The 20,010-nt window shown below is 43.6% G+C and overlaps 1 protein-coding gene across 1 annotated transcript in view; it reads right to left on the reverse strand.

Annotated features, from left to right (window-relative positions):
* Window positions 1-323: 323 nt before the first annotated feature.
* LOC116656662 (death-associated protein kinase dapk-1-like) overlaps window positions 324-20,010 on the reverse strand; it is a 40,001-nt gene continuing 20,314 nt past the window's right edge. Inside the window, exons 2-9 of the mRNA XM_032474197.1 lie at window positions 18,959-19,088; window positions 16,315-16,455; window positions 14,284-14,317; window positions 10,819-10,933; window positions 10,485-10,658; window positions 6,959-7,092; window positions 4,996-5,053; window positions 324-479 (exon numbers count right to left, since the gene is read on the reverse strand). Of these exons, the coding sequence (XP_032330088.1) occupies window positions 324-479; window positions 4,996-5,053; window positions 6,959-7,092; window positions 10,485-10,658; window positions 10,819-10,933; window positions 14,284-14,317; window positions 16,315-16,455; window positions 18,959-18,980 (834 nt within the window). The 5' untranslated portion in view covers window positions 18,981-19,088. The remainder of the gene's footprint in view (window positions 480-4,995; window positions 5,054-6,958; window positions 7,093-10,484; window positions 10,659-10,818; window positions 10,934-14,283; window positions 14,318-16,314; window positions 16,456-18,958; window positions 19,089-20,010) is intronic.

Here is a 20,010-nt window from a genome sequence, read left to right on the forward strand (position 1 = left end):
TGTAAGTATTTGGATTGTCATTGTTCTGTGAAGGTACTAATACTGCATCAGCCCTAAAAACTCCAGTAGCAGTTTTTTTGTGGGGTTTTTTTTTGTTTGTTTGTTTTTTGGCTTTTTTGAACTTATTGAACTTAACCAGGTAGCTACTTTACTAAGTGGTTTATTTTAATCACTGATAGGTAGTATTGCCTCTTTCACACGGGCTTTGGAGTGTGTGGGTGGTTCTTCATTATGTATGTTAGAGATAATTGCGCTCCTGTCAGATATTCCTCTTCAAAGAAAAAAACACTTACCTATCTTCAGCCAGCACAGCAGGTGCCTTCTCACTTTTTCAGAGGCTTGGATGCCAGGGGCTGTGCCTTGACTTTGTCTCTTGGCTCCTCTTCTAACTCTGCCAGGCCCTCTGAGTGGGCAGTCTCCAGGATGTCCTTCTCAGGCCCCACAGTGCCAGCATGGCTAAGGCTGTGACTGGTGGAGTTCTGATGGGCAGGACCACTCGGGCAGCACAGCTGCTTAGGAAAGTGAGGAAGGAACTCCAGGGGACCTGGTTTTTTCACTTCTTTCCTGGTCTCTTCTCTCTACCCATGAATCTCCTCTCCTCACTTGCCCATCCTGCCCAATACAGAGGACAAAACCCTAACTGCATCAGTGTCTTTCATCAGCTGAGCCCAGACTTAGCTGTCAGTCCTTCCTCCTTGCACTTCATGAAGCTTTTCTCGGGCTGTGGCTTCCCAAGCTGTTCCCACTCCTAAATCCCCCATCTCATTGGGTTGCCGCAGAGCTGTTTTATTTGAGGTATGGTTTCCTGTTCATCCCATTCTCCATTGCCTTGCAACTTTTCTGCAGTGAAGCAGTTATTAATTTGTAATCCAAATACTTTTGACTTTTTGACAATTTTGGGGGTTGTTTTTGTTTTTTTCTTAAACTGTGGAACCTACATGTTCTTACTTATCTGTCTCTGCCTTGTGAGAAACAAAATATGCCTCTATCACCCTGTGAGGAAAGGTTTTCCTGTATGAATCTGATTGTGTTTAGGACAGAAAGAATACTGTAAGCCACTAGCAGCCACAGGCTGAGACCAGGACACATCTAAGTGATGAAACCTGAAGGAGATATGAACAAGGTTGTTAGCAGAGCTCTGCAGCTCTGGGGTGGCTCTGCCAGGCCCTGGTGTCACATGTACAGTATGCCTGCCCCTTTCCATGATGTCAAGGAATTTTTGTAATTATACATAATTCAGGGCCCTTTCCCTTGATTCTAACCTCTTTCTTCTGAGTCAGGGGTTTCTCAGTGTTAAGGGAGCCCTTCTGTATCAAAATATTACTTCTTGTCAGAAGCAACTTCTACTTCTCTGTCAGAGCCTCTTAAAGAACGGTGTTTCTGAGGCCTACCACTTACATAAGTAAGGCTGTGAATGCGCTGGGTGGAGTGATTTCTGTCTCCACCCTCAAAATCACACCGACGCTCTGGCAGTTGCCCCCAGCAGGGCGGCGTCTGCCTTCTGTGATGCCCACTGTGAAGTCGGGGCCACGCGGCTTGCTCTTTAAACTTAGATTTCCCTGGCACTTACTCTTCAAGCTCGCAGTGATCTCCCCCTCCCCTTTACCTTTTCTCATACCCTGATTTCTAAGAGCACGCTAGCATCGTATACTTGTGAAAGTACAGGCCTGTTTGACATCAGGATTCGTTTTCCCAGATGAGACTGATTGACGCCTTTCTCCTAGGCTGAAGTGTGTTCAGGGTCAGGGCCTGTCACTGGCCAAATAAATTCTTCCTTATTGACTTTGTCAGGCTCTCTCTAAATTCTCTGCCAGGTCCTTGTCAAATAAGCAGCTCCTTCATTTCTTAGGCCAGTGGTTATCAGTCCTGATTGCACATTGAAAATTTCCAGGGAGCTTTGAGGCTGGGGGCTGGGGAGGGAGGACTGATGCCTAAGCTCCAGACTAATGAACTCAGAATATCTGACTGAATTCTGGACATTGGCATTCTTGAAAACTGCCTATTGAATGTATAATTCAAGATCAACAATCATTGTTTTACCACTGAGCCAGTTAACTATTTGCAAAGTCAGTAAATGGTTGGGGCCCTGTTAGTGGCCTTTGTCCTGGAGATCATTAGGATCTGGGCACTAAACTGCCACTCTTGATGTAGTCAGTATGGTCAGTGAAAGAGAATATCAAAACCACTTGGTCATGGTCAGATGCTTACATGGGTCACCTCTGATTTAAAAGGCAGTAGGCAGTAGTTTATTTTAGAATTGGGTGAAACCAGAGATACTGCTTTTTTATATTTCAAGTTTGATTTCAGCTAAACCATTTATGATCTGACATTGACAATAACCTTGACTGATGTGGATCTTGGACCATGCATCCATTCACTTCCTCTAATCCAGTGATACTCAACCAAAACATTGGAATCACTTGGAGTTCTACATGCATCTCCAGACATTCTGAATATCCTAGAAAATGTGTCTAAAGCTATTATCTATTCAGACTGTATATAATGTTACAAAAGTAAGAATATTTAATCCGGTATAGTGGTTATTTCTAATTTGTATAGATACAGTTTTCTTTTATCTTTGTATTTGTTTCCTAGTTTTTAATGTAAATTTCTTTGTCAACAGTGTGAAACTTGTTTAAATGAGTAAAATTTAAAATGAGAGGTGTGCAGTCATTTGTTCATGAACACTTCAGTTTCCTTAGCATTAATTCTCATTTTAAAACTCAAAATCCTCAAATTATGGTATTTTAACTTATTTCCTGCTTATTTAAAAAAATTTTTTTAGTCTGAAGTAATTCTCTTATATGCCTATGAAAATCTAATTTGAATTTAGAAAGTTATCTACATTTTTCAGATGATTTACAACCTTTTAAATATCTCACATGTATACTTAGAATTTAAACCAGGTTTTTCTCACATTAAAAGAATAGTCAGAAGTATTGTTTTATAATGTTATTTAGTAAGAAAGGTGGAAAACCAAAGCACTTGTCAACATTCATAATTTATTTTTGAAAGAGGAAAATAGTTATTCTAATTTTGTTAAGAAACTTACCTACTTTGTGGATGTTTAGAAATACTATAAGGATGCAAAAGAAATCCAATTGAAAAGATTGACTTAAAGTGACAATAAACTAATAAATGGATGCTGTTGAATGGAAATGAATAGAATCTCATATTTAGGAAGGTCAGAAAAATGGGAATTAGATAAATGTATAATTAAGGTGAATTGTAAATTGTTGTTAATGAAATAGATATTATTTATCTTTTTTCGCTTTTAGGTTGTAAAGGCATATGATCGTGTGGAGCAAGAATGGGCTGCCATTAAAATAATAAAGAACAAGAAGGCTTTTCCGAATCAAGCCCAGATAGAAGTGTGACTTCTTGAGCTCATGAAGAAACATGACACTGAAATGAAGTACTACATACGGAAACAGACAGACAGACAAAGCAATGAGCCCTGACCCAGACCAAAAATTTGAGTCAATGGTTATTTTTATATGATAATATGTTGATTTTATCTTAAAGTGATTGAATAAAAATCAGTTATTTCTGTTGGAGGGCATACAGATCTATATATATTACTTGATCTGGCGGTGGTATTTTAAATCTTTAGGAATGGCATTCCAGGTGGTACATAGTCTAAAAACAAATAAGAATAGTCTCTCTCTCTCTTTTTTTTTTGCAACTTATGAGTGCCATTTGTTTGCTTTAATGATACATTAAACTCCAGAGATTTCTTTGTTTAACTTTAATTGTTTCTAATACAGCTCAGAAATTAGAAATGAGGTACTATGTATTAATGATTATAGAACCATTTTTGGAATGTCTACCTCAAGAAATAACAGCCACCATGTCTTGAACTTCTACCATATTGCTTGTGCTTTTCCTCCACTGTCTGCAATAGACATAGCAGTCCTGTCAGGAAGGTGGCAGAATCCTTACACTGCAGATGGTCTCAAGGTAGTAACATACCCAAGGTCCCAGGGCTCTGAAAACAAAACAAAAAGGGACAGAAGAGTTATGAAAATAGTGACTTCTAGGGCCAATTGATACATGGGTAAGCTATCTTCTAGTTATACATTCTTTAATAATATTTTTAATCAAATCTAAGATGCCAGTGAACTCCAGACATCATTGTTTTATTTGATGACACTGAAAATAAATGCCACCAAGAAGAAACAAATTGCTGCCAAGTATAAAAATAAGATGCTATAAATTTTAAGATAGGATCATTTAATTATATAATTTTAAAAATAAGCATATATTAGCAACTCATGTTCAGAAATGCTGGCTGGTTTACCTGGTAACCATGAGGTTAAGTTTTTATTAACAAACTCCTTTTTAATAAATTAGGAGAGGGCATTGTGGCCTCCAAAATGATAGAAACAAACACTGATGTTCACAGATATATGGTCCAGTGACTCAGATTAGATTTCATATATGAAACACCTTCATTCCTATTGTTGCAATAAAATGAGCTTATCCTATTTATTTTAATTCCTTAGTGTCTTTATAGATCGTCTGATACAGTCCATAGTAATGACATTTGCATTTGAACAATTTTCTCATCTAATTCACTGAATGTTTGGTCTTCACTGTTAGTTACAACTTAGTATAAGCTGGGCACATATCCATTCAATGGGTTAGAAGGCCAGGAAGGACACTGTGAGGATGCTTGACTTATAAAGGAGGCATCTGAACATACCTAACCTCTTCTTCCTCTTCACTCTAATGTTTCATTTTGAGTTTTTGCTTAAGTGGTAGACAAAATACTGATAGTATTACTATAGCATTTTAATTCTGCTTTTTTGAAAGAAAACATGAACTATTAGCTACTTGGTTATGTTACAATAATGGCTGTCATTTTTGTTTTTAATAAATTGACTTTAATGATCAACACTCCAAGGCATCCCCCTTTGCTGCTGTGCCGCCTCCGCCTCTGCCGCCGACCTCTTCCCCTGACTTCACCACACCTGCTCCCAGGAGCAGGCTGACTTCAAAGGCTTGAGTCCAGCAAACTTGGGGGAGCGGAGGTCGCCCCCAGGCAAGGCAGCTAGGGACATGAGAGAAAATACTCTGGCTAGCGAGGGACACCCTTTTCCCGCATTGCCGCCATTGAAACACTTCCCTAGACCGCACTCAGCCTCAAGTGCGTCTGTCTCTCTGACTGCCTGCCTGACTGACTATATATTGGAGGATGGGACAGGCTAGTCTATGTGTGTGTCTGTCTGTTTATCAAACGGAAGAGGAGACGACTAGTATGTCTCTATATTTGCCTGCCTATCTATCTATCTATCTATCTATCTATCTATCTATCTATCTATCTATCTATCTATCTATCTATCTATCTATCTATCTATCTATCTATATCTATCTACCTATCTATCTATCTACAGGAGGCATACCAGTAGGCTACTGTGTCTTTTTATTTGTCTGTATATTGGAGGAGGAGGTTAGTGTGTCTATATACATATCTACCTATTTGAGGAAAAGGAGGAGTCTAGTGTGTGTGTGTGCGTGTGTGTGTGTGTGTGTGTGTGTGTGCACGTGTGCAGGTCTGTCTAACAATGTATCTGTAACTAAAGGGGTAGTAGGCTAGTGAGTCTCTCTATCAGTCTCTCTAATATATGTGCATCTAATGCAGGAGGAATAAGCTAGTATGTCTGTCTGTCTGTCTATCTATCAGATATCTATATATGTACCTATATTTAATCGAGAAGAAGGAGGCTAGAGTGTCTATCTCTCTGTCAGAGGAGGAGATGACTAGTGTGTCTGTTTATCCAATGAAGGAGGAGGCAAGTAGTATATCTCTATTTGCAGGCCTATCTATGTACCTATTTATCTATGTATGTATATATTTATGTATGTATCTATGAATGTATGTATGTATGTATGTGTCTATCTATCTATCTATTTATCTATCTATCTATCTATGTATATATGTAGCGGAGTCATTGCAGTAGGCTAGTGTGTCGTTTATTTGTCTGTCAGTTGGAGGAGGAGGTTAGTGTGTTAATATAACTCCGTCCGTATTTGAGGAAGAGAAGGCTAGTGTGTGTGTGTGTGTGTGTGTGTGTGTGTGTGTGCACGTGCTGGTCTGCCTATCTATGTATCTGTATCTCAAGGGGGAGGAGCTACTGTATCTGTCTATCATTCTATGTAGGCATGTAATGGAGGAGTAGGCTACTATGTCAATCTGTCTATCTGTCAGATATCTATGTATGTACCTGTATCTAATGGAGAAGAAGGAGGAGGCTAGAGCATCTATCTCTCTGTCAGAGTAGGAGAAGACCAGTGTGTCTGTCTCTCTGTGTGTCTGAGAGTTGTCTCTATCTATATCTAATGGAGAAGAAGGAGGATCCCCATGTGTCTGGCTATGTGTCTGTCTCTGTATAGGAGAAGGTAGAGGCTAGTGTGTGTATCCGTCAACCTCACTTTCGATCTATTTTATAGAGGAGGAGTAAGAGTCTATTAAGTTTATCTAAATATTATCTAATGGAGGAGGATATTAGTGTGTCTCTCTACCTACGTAATTGAGGAGGAGGAGGAGGCTAGTGTGTGTATGTGTGTGTTTCTGTCTATGTATGTACCTGTCTATCAATATAATGAATGAGGAGGAGGAGGAGGTTAGGATATATATCTGTTTCTAAATGGAGGAAGAGGCTAGTGTGTCTGTCTGTCTATTTGTTTGTCTCTGTGTCTGTCTAATGGAGGAAGCCTCCCAGTATTCGACCCACCTGGAGGGATGCCAATTGATACTCTGAAGCAGCAGAGGGCGCCCCCATTGCAAGCTGAGGGGGACACTGGATGGAAACCCACAGGCTTGACTGGGCAGCCCGGGCCTCCCGCTTCCGCCCTCTCTGTAGCCGCCCCTCGCCCCTGCCCACACCCCGACCCCTGACCAACCCGCACCCGCCTCCGGGGAGCCGGAAAACACAGAGGTGTGCACCTCGTGTACCTAGAGTAGCAGAGACCAGCCCTTGAACCGGACAAGGGGGAGATCTGAGCAAATACACGGGCTCGTTGGGGCAGCCCCGACTCCTCACTGCAGCCGCTGTCCGCAACGCGCCCGATTCCGCGGCGCAGGTTCACCTGGAAACAAGCATACTGTGAACAAGGGGCAGGAGAGGCCGCCCCCAGTACAGGCCGTTCTGGAGATGGGAGCAAAGTGTTCGGCTCACCCTAGGCAGTTCGTTCCCCGCGACATCCCTGTCCCCTGAACTCACCTCACCAGCATCCCAGGACCTTGCTAAAAAGGAGAATTAAATTCCGCAAACCCGGTGTAGCAGAGGCAGCCCCGAGGCCAGGAGAGGGTTAGATGGGAGGAAAATGACCAACGCGCTGAGGCTTCCCCCTTAGCTTCTGTGCAGCCTCTGTCTCTGCCGCTGACCTCTTACTCTCATGTCACCACGCCCGGTCCCAGGAGCAGGCTGACTTTAAAAGTTTGAATCCCGCATACTTGGGGTAGGGGAGGCCGACCCCAGGCAAGGCAGCTAGGGAAAACAGAGAAAATCCTCTGGCTCCCTAGGGGCACCCTATTTCCCTGTTCTGCCACTGATCCACGTCCCCAGAACGCACCCCTCCTATACTGTGTCTGTCAGTGTGACTGCCTGCATGACTATATATTGGAGGATGGGAAAAGCTAGTATATGTGTGTGTTTGTCTGTTTATCCAACGAAGGAGGAGGCAAAAAGTATGTCTCTATTTTGCAGGCCTACCTATGTAACTATTTATCAATGTATGTATATATTTATGTATGTATGTATGTATGTATGTATGTGTCTGTCTATCTATCTATCTATCTATCTATCTATCTATCTATCTATCTATCTATCTATCTATATATCTAGCGGAGCCATAGTACTAGGCTAGTGTGTCATTTATTTGTCTCTCAGTTGGAGGAGGAGGTTAGTGTGTTTATATAACTACCTCCGTATTTGAGGAAGAGGAGAAGGCTAGTGTGTGTTTGTGTGTGTGCGCGTGCGCGTGCGTGTCTATCAATGTATCTTTAACTAAAGAGGAAGTAGGCTACTGAGTCTGTCTATCAGTCTATGTGTGCATCTAATGCAGGAGGAATAAGGTAGTATGTCTGTCTATCAGATATCTATATATGTACCTATATCTAATCGAGAAGAAGGAGGCTAGAGAGACTATCTCTCTGTCAGAGGAGGAGATGAATAGTGTGTCGGTCTGTTTATCCAATGAAGCAGGAGGCGACTAGTATGTCTCTGTATTTGCCAGCCTATTTATGTGGCAACATAGGTGGCCCGAGTAAGTGAAGGTCACAAGTGAGGACAGCAAACTGGAGAACACACGCCCCACCTAGAAGGGGCCACCTCTGCAGAGCAGACCACGTAGGCCTGGGCTCAAGGGGGACCACACATATGATTCTTTAGGAGAAGTTCTGAAGTGTAGATTTCTGCACAAGTCTCCTAAATTTGAAATGTTGACTCAATGTGTGGAGACAAACTGAACATATCCAGGGCCATGTTTAGTCTATAGCCCACTTGTGTTTTTATGTTTGCTGTGTTTCCAAACAGTTGGGTATAAATCAAGTATTTGTATGTAAAACCTTGCCTTTAGAATCGTATGTCTTACACACAAAAACACTGGGCCCCAACATGTAATAAAAATTGTGATTAAGACTCATAATACCCACTTCAAGAATTTTTCCAATGCCTACTAAAACTACAATCTACCTGTATCTAATTCTCCCCAATTGTCAATCAAATGGATAATTAGTTCATAAGATGGCTGAAACTAAATTATTAAAACAATTACAATTTGTTACTAATGTCATGGGTCTTGATGTTTAAAACTGCCATCTTGCATGGTATACTTATATATAATGGAATACAACTCAGCCATAAAAAAGAATGAAATAATGCCATTTGCAGCAACATGGAAGGACCTAGAGATTATCATACTGAGTGAGGTAAGTCAGAAAGTGAAAGAGAAATCCCATAGGATATCACTTAATATGTGGATTCTAAAATACGATACAAATGAACTTATTTACAAAACAGAGATAGACTCACAGACATAGAAAACAAACTGATGGTTACCAAAGGGGAAAGGGGGTGGGAGAGGAATAAATTAGCAGTTTTGGACTGGCAGATACAAATTACTGTATATAAAATAAATGAACAACAAGGTCCTACTCTATATACTACAGGGAACTATACTCAATATAACTGAATAAGAATATATATATAACTGAGTCACTTTGCTGTACACCAGAAACTATCACAACACTGTAAATCAATTAGACCTTAATTTAAAAAAAAGTCATCTTGATTATGCTAGGGCTCAGTGAATCTAACAGATATATTGCAAGAGTCCGTCACACAGCTTTAACCAAAAGAAGGCTCATGATTTCCTATTATTGCGATCAGAAAAACCCTGTTGACCTAATGACCTGGATGGGAACAAAAGGTGCAAAATCTTTAAAGGGTCCGACTCTACTTATTGAATCACTCACCACAAGCAAGTTTCTAAGACTGTCTGAGTGCCACTGAATCATCAGTGGTTAGAAGGGAAAAGGAGCTATTCTTCCAGGCAATAGATACTGCCAGTAATATTGCCAATAAACTCCTCAATCACAGAGGAAGAGACGGATAAAAGTCAGGCTAACACGGCTGGAAAGCAGAGCACTGAAAGCAGCAGCATCTATCAAACCCCTGCTCTTCCAGAGATGTCTTATTTTTGAGATCTGTGAACTTACATGTATTACACGTACCCATTCAATAGTCCTTAACCAAGGGTTGTATCAGAATCTCAGGGAAGTATTTCTAAATACCTGTGTCTAGACCTGAGTACATTTATTCAATCAAAATCTTCAAGGGAGAGCCAGGAGAAAAAGCAGGAGGACCAGCTTCGCCATCACTTGCTCCCCACCCACAGCCACAGCCCTGCAGGGGAGCTGCACCCGGCTGAGCGTGGAAGCCCCCAAGGTGAAGGTGTACGTGGAGGGCCATGTGGCCACCAGCACAAGTGAATGCCCCTGCTGCTGGCTGTCAAACATGACCTGACCTCACTTGCCCAGATTCTAGAACCTGGGATCCTGGGGGGCTCAGGACCTGTGGCTTGCTGCCTCCCCGGCCCAGGTGCAGTCACCCAGCTTCCCCCTGCTGGGTACTGGGTTCCTTCCTCCTCCCACCCATCCCCAGGCAGGCAGCCAGCCCCTTGCCATCACTTCACTCCACAAGCCTTCATCTTCTGTAGGCTCTGAGCCTACCACCCACTCCCAGGCACTTCCTAATGGGAAGTTGTTCCTTCTGGGGTACAAGTGTGGCTGGGAGACAGAGCTCTGACCTTTCTGTGGGCACTACCTCTAGGCCCTGGCCTTGGCTTTGGACTTGTTTCCATGATAACAGGGCCTGATGTATTGTATGCAGTATACATATTACTATAAATAAAACACCTGTAGCTAGAAAAGACCCTGTATTTCAAATATCTTGTAAATAAAGTCAGTTGAGCTATACCTTGTCTGTCGCCTTGATATTTGCATTATAGTGGAGCAGCTTTGTTGCAACTGACATATCTCCAGCCAAGATGGCGTAATGGAGAGCAGTGTTTTGACAGTTGTCCTCAAGATTTGGGTCAGCACCGTGTTCCAGCAGGACAGTGACACATACTTCTTTCTGGCATTGTACAGCCTGTTGGTATCATGCCAAGAAACAGACTGTAAGTGCCAGGCATTCCAAGTTAACATTCCTCAAGTTCCAGCAGTTCGTTATATTTAAAACAGATAAATTCATTTTCATTCTAAAGAATAAATCAATCAGTCTCACATGGACATGGTTGGCTGCTACATACCTTGATGAGAGCTGTCTTGCCTTCCTTGTCACGAGGATTCAGATCACAATGCCACTCTGTAAGGAGAGCCACCACTGCTGACTGGCCTGTGGTGCAGGCTAAGTGTAGGGCAGTCCTGCGAACATGAGAGGACTTTTTAGGAAATTAGAGCGTACTAGTTCAAAGGTACAGTTACTCGCGTAATTGTAAACATTCAACAGCCTGCTATTCCTACCCCTTTAAAACTAACATTTAGTCTTCTTATCTTAGTTCTTTCTATGGGGAAAGAACAGTATTTATTAGCTCTTATTACTCATCACATTAATGGAAGAACTACCTGTTTGAATAGAAAGGGGATCCCGTTGAGATTCAGCTCAGCTTGGGTCTGACTTCTACTTTAACACTGTCCCTTATTAGCTCTCACTTAGCCTGTCTGTGCCTCAATTTCCTCATTCAACAAAATGGGCATGAAGTAGTAGTTATCTTACAGGACCCTGCTGTGATGCTTAAATGAAAAGCTATGCAAAGTGTCTGGCAGTTCCTTGCACAAAATAACAGCTCAATAATTGTTAGATAATGTTATAATTGTTACCGTTACTATTTTACAAAAACATTTCAATTAAATAAAATGATAGTGTATCTACTTTGCTGCTGCAAGGATGAGAGAGAACACTGTACTTCAATGATTCTAACATGTTCATTTTCTCACTCTTCAACATCTCTGACATGGGGAGGCAATTTAAAATTCATGTCTTAAAACCATAGTTGGCAACTCCTCCCAGGCAGCCCCCCTCGCCCCACCCTGCCCCTGTTACCTGTTCTTCCTGTCTCTCCTGTCTATGACATTTTCCTTACATATCAGCAACACCTCCACTGTGTCCAGATCGCCAAAATATGCGGCTTTGTGGAACTTGTTTAGTTCGAGCTTACGGACGGGATACCCAGGCACGGGGTTCTCACGATTCCTGCACTCTCTCTGACGGGCGCTGAAGCCCACCCAGCTCACGAACTTAGCGAGTCTCTTCTTCATCTGGCTTATCACCTTCCGACACCGCTCACTTCCCCCCTGGCCTCTTACCGCCTCCCGATCTCAGCGCTGGCGCTACAGAAGAGCCACAGAGGTCTCGCTGCCAAACCTTGGCTGCGAAGCTCAGCGGCTTGGAATGTTTTGTCTGGAACAGTCGTAGCCTAGCAACAGCACTGACCCTCAACTGTCCCTCAACTGTCCCTCCAGAGCCAGTGTCCCTGTGAGTGCGCACAGAGGCCTGGAGGCCCAGTGTGCCCGGTGTGCACGTGGGAGCCTAAGGCATTTCAAATCTCTGCAATTGCTTGTGGGCCATTTTGATTCCTTTCAAATGTTGGTGCTAGGTGGCTGAGTGTTTTGGGACATTTCCAGAAGTTAGGCTTGCCCCTGAGGAAGTCATGTTTGTATGCGACTGTGGTTAGAGTGGAGTGGAACCACAGGATGCTGAAGGCCTAGTCCCCCAGAGAGCTCCCCACCAAAAATTTCTACATCTCCTTATCCCTCAGTTTATTCCTTTCCCCATCCCTCTGGGCCCCAGCCAGTCTCCAGGGAATTTAGCAGATGCAAACAGCAGAAAGCTGTTTTCATGGTTTCAGAGATTGTGGCAATATGTATCATTAAGTACAAACTTGAGAAACCAACACACGCTCTCCAGATGAAATGAAAACGTGTTTCCGCACGTCTGCTGACCCTGCTCTGTGGCTCAGCCTTATGTTTACACACTTTCTTCACTTTATGTTTTGCTTTTATTTCCACCAATTAAATCTTCAATCAATCCAAGATTTATGTGGGAGCATGGTATAACATTTGAGAACTTTTTAACCACGTAACTATGAAAACACCACATCAGTTACTCTGCAAGGCCACGCTGCTGGCTGACCACTTGCAGGAGGGGTGGAAGGCAGGGCAGGCCTCTTCTTCCTGCCAAACTCCATCCTTCCTCCCTTAGCTGGCTAATTATGGTTTCTGGCCCTGCCAGGATCAAAACTGCAGGGGGCGGTAGAGCTCCTAAGTGGCTGACACTCCTGGGAGCTGGTCTTGAGTGGACTGGACCTGGCAAGTGTTTTGAAGCTGACTCTCTCAGGGGCATTTCTGGGCCCCCACCTGCCCTCACCTGCAGCTCCCCTGACCTAAGGGAATGTGGTGTTACTAACTTCCCCATTTAATCTATCTTTCCTATTAGCATACACTGTTATTGCCCTCATCTTATAAAAAAAGATGTGTTCATCCTCCAGCTGCGGCCCCATTTCTCTGCTCTCCAGCACACACGCCTCCTGTCCCTGCAAAGGAGCTGTTCCCTTTTGCTTCCTCTGATTCCTCTCATTTTCCATCCAAGTGTGTCCACTCACTGCAACTGCTCACGACAGGGTCACCCACCACCCACCAGGTGCTGACTCCATGGGGAGCTCTGTCCTCTCCTCGCACGGCCTGGCAGCCACACTTCCCACCGCTGCTCTCCCCGACTTCCTCAAGCCCTTTCTTCATGGGGCTTCCTGGGTCTCAGACTGCTCTGGTTTCCTCCCATGGCCCTGGCCAGTCTTCTCAGACCCAGCCCCTGAGTGCTGGCACACAGCACCTGAGGCTCAGTCTTCTGGCCTCTACTATTTTCTGCTGCCACCCACATCAGCCTTAGGGCTTTATGTATTAACTACAAGTCAGTAACTTCCAAACTGCTATTTCCAATCCAGACCTCCCTCCTGTATTCCAGACTCAAATACCCATTGCCTCTCAACGTCATCTCTTGGAAGTTTAATTGGACTTCTCCTGGGCCGGCCCTCCCCTTGGCCTGCCCTTTCCTGATCGTACCCTCCCCTGGACCTGCCCTCTCTTGGTCCAGCCCTCTCCTAGGCCTGCCATGACCTGGGTCTGACCTTACCTGGACATGCTCTCACTTGGGCTTGACCTCTCCTGTTCCTGCTCTCACCTGTCTTGCCCTCTCCTCTGCCTGCCTTCTCTTGGGCCTGCCCTCTTCTAGTCCTACCCTCTCAGCCTGCCCTCACCTGGGCCTGCCCTCAGCTGGTCCTGCCCTCTCCTGGACCTACCCTCACTTGGACCAGCCTTCTCCTGGGCCTGCCCCCACCTGTGCTTAGCCTCTCCTGTTCCTGCCCTAAGCTGGGCCTGCCCTCTCCTGGGCCTGTACTCTCCTGCACCTGCCCTCTCCTGGGGCTACACTCTCCTAGGCATACCCTCTCCAGGGCCTCCCTGTCCTTTGTCTGCCCTCCCCTGGGCCTGCTGTCTCCTGGTCCTGCCAGCTTCTGGGCCTGCCCTCACCTGGTCCAGTCCTCTCCTGGGTTTGCCCTCACCTGGTCCTGCCCTCTTCTGGTCCTTCCCTCACCTGGGCCTGACCTCTACTGGACCTGCCCTCTCCTGGCCTGCCCACATCTGGGCCTGCACGCTCTTGGGGCCGCCCTCTGCTGGGCCTGCCCTCTCCTGGGCCAGCCCTCTCCTGGGCCTGCACTCACCTGGGCCTGCCTTCTCCTGGTCTTGCCCTCTCTCCTGGGGAATTATGCCAGAAAGAGAAAGAAAAATACCATGTGAGATCACTCATATGTGGAATCTTAAAAAAAAACCAAAATATAAATACAAAACAGTAAGACTCAGACATAGAATACAAACTTGTGGTTGCCAAGGGGGTGGGGGGTAGGAAAGGACAGATTGGGAGTTCGAAATTTGTAGATACTGACAGGCATATGTAGAATAGATAAACAAGATTATACTGTATAGCACAGGGAAATACATACAATGTCTTATGGTAGCTCACAAGAAAAGAGAATGTGACAATGAATATATGTATGTTCATGTGTAAGTGAAAAATCGTGCTCTACACTGGAAATTGACACAACATTGTAAACTGACTATAAGTCAATAAAAAAAATGTTAAAAAAAAGTGCTCCATTCAGAGCTATGGTTACATGCTGATCTTTTAGGGACAGAGACTAGGTTGGAAACTAAATGTACAGACTGGGAGAGAAAGGGATTTCAACTATTCTGACCAATTCCTGTTGAATGAAACAGAGAGGCCAAGCCCTCCCATTTCAAAAGTGCCCAGTTGGTGAGAAGACCCACTGCAGGGCAGGAGAAGGGAAGGAACCTCCTTAACAAAGGCCCCAGATGAGAAAACGGCCCAGTGACACTCACTCAGCCCAGAGGGCCTTCAGTCTGAATGTGAACATGGGGAACCCGGGCAGAAGTAGGCGTGAGCCCTTCCCTCACCTGCGCAAGGTGGAGGCAGCTTTCAGCAACCCCCCTCACCACCCACCTGTCCAGCCTTCCCCACTGAGTCACAAGAGAACTGGGTCGAAAGGATTTCAGCCTCATGTGTTTGGCCCTGGGCGGGGCTGGGATTCTCCTTCCATCTGAGTGGAGGGCAATGATGTCCCCAGAATAGGGTGTGTCTGGAATCAGCTGCTCCAAGTGCCCCGTGTGGGTGTTTCCTGGCACCACAATCTAGAGGGGAGGACCTGACAAATTCTGTCTGACGACCACCCAAATGCTTACCGAGTCTTTCATTAGTCAGTATTATAATGTTTGTAGTAAAGGGCTGAGCCCAGACACAGCAGAAGCTAACCTCTGTGCTACCTCATGAGATCTGCCCAGGCCACAGCATTAGATGTAATTTACCCTCATAAATTCCCTCTCCATTAAATTTGAGCTCACACTTGATCCTTAGCAACTTCAACAACCTCCCATTTAGGTTCCTGGGGAATGTTCTCACATACAACATCCAGGGCTTATGATAGTGACCCCAAAGCATCCCAAATGTTAAGAGACATGTACACCTAAGATACACTTCTCGGGGAGAGATCTCTCTATTAAAACAGCTACTCCAGGCAGTGGGTAAGAGCAGTGGTGTCTGAACACGTCCTGCCACACACAGGATGCAAGTCAACATTTGGACAGGCTCAAGTTGTGTTTATCTTTGTTCATGGTCCCTGCTTCTTTTTGTAAAGCCTTGTAAGTTTACTTGCCCACTGGTGTTCTGATAGTCTTCCTACTCAAACTAGTAATTTCTGCTGTATGTATTTTTAATCTACTTAGAAAATGGAATAGTACTAAGATAGATTGACAATCTGTTAAGAGCCAATGAAGGCAAACTTTCAAGTAGGTTCCTAACAAAGATGTGTCTGTTACAATGAAAGCCCATATTGACAGGGTCTGTGAATGATTTGCATTTACTACTGGGGTTTTTTAACTCATATATAGCTAATTTGCATTTTCCCCAAATTCATTTTTGCTTACTAACCCTACAGTTGACACCCTTATGATTTAATTCATCAAAAGCAATCACTTAAGCATTGCACGTGGGCATGTTTGTGGCCTGCGTTCCTACAGGCTGCCAAGTATGACACAAACATGAGGCTAAGTTCATCAGGAAATGAGTGTGCACGTGGCCCACGGCCACACCAACTCATCTACTGCCCTATGCCAGCAACCACAGCAGGAGGAGCCGTAAAATCTATGAAATTCTGCCAGCTCTGAGCCGACAACAGTACTTACAGGTGCTGGGGGCCTCGTGCCAGCCAGGGGAGCGCACACACGTAGTGCTGCTGCACCAGCCAGGGGCGGGGTCCAGCCAACACCCCCGCTGTTCGGCAGATTGTACACTTGGACATTTCTGGCCAGTCTTCTCACCACTGAGAAAAGAAAAGGCAACACATATTTCTTATGCCTATTTACACATGGCAAACTATCACTTACCCCAAACTTCTGCTCTGTAGTAGGAGAAATACTGACTTCCTCAAACTTTGAATTATCTACACACAAAAGCAGATGAAAACTCTCCAAATCCACATTTAGCCAAACTCAGCTAACTAGGGCCTTGGTCTCTATGGAAGCTAAGTTGTTGTCAATAAAAACAAGGGAGTAAAAGTAGTAATACTGGGTTGGCCACAAAAGGACAAGGGACAAGGGGCAAGAGCAAGAAACTGGAAAAGCAGCTTCAGTTTTCCAGCACAGGTCATGGAGAGAGAGACAAGAGGAGTCCATCATCTCTGCCTCTAAATGAGAACTGACAACACGGGGGACGCCCATCTAATCCGGGCAGCTAGATTAGCTGGTTTCAATCATTCATTTCTTCTCATTCAACAGACACTGAATGTCTTCTGTGATTCAAAGAAAAGGCAAACATAGGGAGAAATCAAAGATACACTCAGGTCTCAATTAACTGCCCCAATAGGGACTTAGAAAAACATGCAAATTAAATCCATGTGTTATCTCCAAACTCCACTTTAGCAATAACATCATTTTTCTAGACCACTAATCTTTTGCCAAAAGAAGTCATCCATACTTGCTTTCTTTGAGCCATCAGCACGTATACTTTTAAGCCAAAAAAATATTTAGAGGTATGCACCAAAGCCTTTAAACAATACTATAAAGAATTGTAACACCACTATAAACTGGTTTCTCAACATGTTAATAGCAAATGAAAGCAGAGATTTTCAATGCCAAAAAGCACTTCATCAGCAGAGAAATGTGCTATCAAGTAACACGACCAGCAGATTTCAACAACCGACACTGAAAGCCAGTGACAAAACACTGCTTCATACAAATTTACTGAGCACAAAGCAAAGCTCATGAACTTTTGTCAGTGACAGAGTATACTGATAACTGTAAACACATTTAGAAATCCTGAAGTTATCACTTCAGAAGAATGTAATTTTTATTTCATACACTAAAATATTAACAATTGGTGGGGGTTGGAAGGTAAACTATGTCTAATTGTTACATTTTTATTCCATCATTATGTATTTCCCAAATTTTCTTTCTACTTTAAACTTTATGCTATACTAAAAAGCAAAATGCATCATGAAAACACTAAGTTTGTCTGCCTTCTTACTTCCATGTCCTTCCAGTGTCTGGTGTACACCCTCCATCGCCCTCAGGATAAAGGGGAACCACTGTAACGGTGTCTGGGGCACCTGGCTGCAGATTCCTAAGAACGGTATCATTGGTATTCCCAGGAATTGACACCTAAAGATTTTAATAAACTGTAAAGCACTTGATTTGAAAACCTTGTACAAGAAATACTTTGAACAACCAAATACTCAAAATACTAACTGAAGACCAAGTCAAGAAGCAGGTTCTGTACTATTGGGACCTAAGGATGTGCCCCCATACAAACTGTTCTAAGAGTTGATGAAGGCCTCTCTGCACATGGCCAGCTCCTTCTTGAAAAGCCCCTGTAATGATTTGATCCCTCAGCCCCAGTCCCCCAAAAGCCCCCATCACCCAGGAACTGAGGCCCCAACTGACTACCCTCCGTCAAGTTCTACAGAAGGAACATGAACTCCTTCGGCGCTACGGTACACTAGTTAACTCTTGATCTCCACTTTGCAATCTACAGCTGAAACTAACACACACTTTTTCCTACAGGAAATAGTGACCAGTTCCTCCAGACCACCTGCTGTGGGTGCATAGAAGAGCTTGTACTGGCGAGGATTTTGCTCTGTATGCTCCCAGCGAACATTCAAAGTGCCGGTGGAAGGGTCATACACCAAGGTTCCTCACGGTATTCAAAGGTTCTGAAATGCACAGAAAGCACACCATGCATGACCCTAACAACCGAGCACACACGAAGCCCAGGTTTACTGATGGGTCCCGGGAGCCCTAGAACACAGGATCCCTTTAGTAGGCACCCCACAAATACCTGCTGAAGTAGTGAATAAAGGAAAAAATGTCTGTGATCATCAGGTACATGTCTCATCCCTCCACAAGTTATCTTGGCCTCAGAGCATTCTGAGTCTCAGAACAGAGTTTGTTCACTTGTCTGTGTTATCCTAGAAGGTAATAAACACCTTTCTCCAAGACCAAAGACAGATAACTCCAGTAAGGATATTAAAAGCAATTTAGATCTTTGGGGGGAGGGTATAGCTCAGGGCTACAGTGTATGCTTAGTGTGTGCATGAGGTCCTGGGTTCAATCCCCAGTACCTCCACTAAAAAATAAATAAAACATAATTACCCCCCACCCCCAACAGAGACAAAAAAAAAAAAAGAAAAAAGAAAAAGAAAAAGAGCATTATTAACATGCATTTTAAAAGTTTAGCAAAACTGTGTCACCCCAGTTTTTCCAGTGGAAGATGTGATTCCATCCCCATGATGGTTACTAAAAAAGCCACAGGAGTCCAGCTTCACTTACTGGTCTTGCCTCTTCCTGTCATCCGACCTCCTTCCACATCACAACACAGGGAGGACAGGGTGATGGTGTAAGGAGTGTCAGGCTTCAGCTTCTGCAGGACCACACTGTTCTGCTGTCTGCCTATCCTGGTCTGGAGTAAAACAGGGATAAGTGTCAGCTTTGCTCTCTCTCCAGCTCACTCATCTGTTAGGAAAAGCTCTTTCTCTGTTTGAGGCCTTTGCCAAGATCTGGAAACATCCCACTGTGAAAGTTTAAAATGTATCCTAGGGTATCATTTTAAATGTAAACGAGGCCCCTTAAATTATAAAAAGGATTTTAAGCCTTAAACTACTGATCTTAAAAAGATATTTCAACTGTCAAGAGGCCAGCACTGTGAAATTCCATCCAAAAGCAAAATAATAATAATAAGTGGGACTACAATAGACTAAAAGAATGATGCACAACAAAAGATACAATCAACAAATGAAAAGGCAGCCTATGGAATGGAAGGATATCTTTGCAAACCATCTATCAGATAAGGGATTAATAAAATAAATAAGGAACTCATACAATTCAAGAGCAAAATAAAAGCAATCTGATTTTAAAATTGGACAGAAGAACTCAGTAGATATTTTTCCCAAGAAGACGTACAAATGACTAACAGATAATTGGCATCACTAATCATCAGGAAAATGCAAATCAAAACCACAGTGACATATCACCTCCACCTGTCAGAATGGCTATTATCAAAAAGACAAGAAATAAGCTGGGGCTGTGAATTTCACCACTTGTGAGAGCGGTATGTCAGACAGTTTGGGTTAATTTAGTAGGTATCGATTTCCTTGACTGCACCTTTGAAACTTGTTTCATCTTCTTCTAGCCATGGCTTTATTGTTATTTTCCTTAATCCTCATTATTTCCTTTTCACTGACCTGACATACTGAATTAATGTAAATTAAATGTGTTTATGATGTAACTCCACTGTACACCTTACATTCATATTATATGAGTAGTAAAGGATGAAAGGATATATGCAATCTGTATGTATGTGCTGTATTTGGGTATTTTCTTAA

This window comes from Camelus ferus, chromosome 36 (genome assembly GCF_009834535.1).
Source record: "Camelus ferus isolate YT-003-E chromosome 36, BCGSAC_Cfer_1.0, whole genome shotgun sequence".
Taxonomy (NCBI): Eukaryota; Metazoa; Chordata; class Mammalia; order Artiodactyla; family Camelidae; genus Camelus; species Camelus ferus.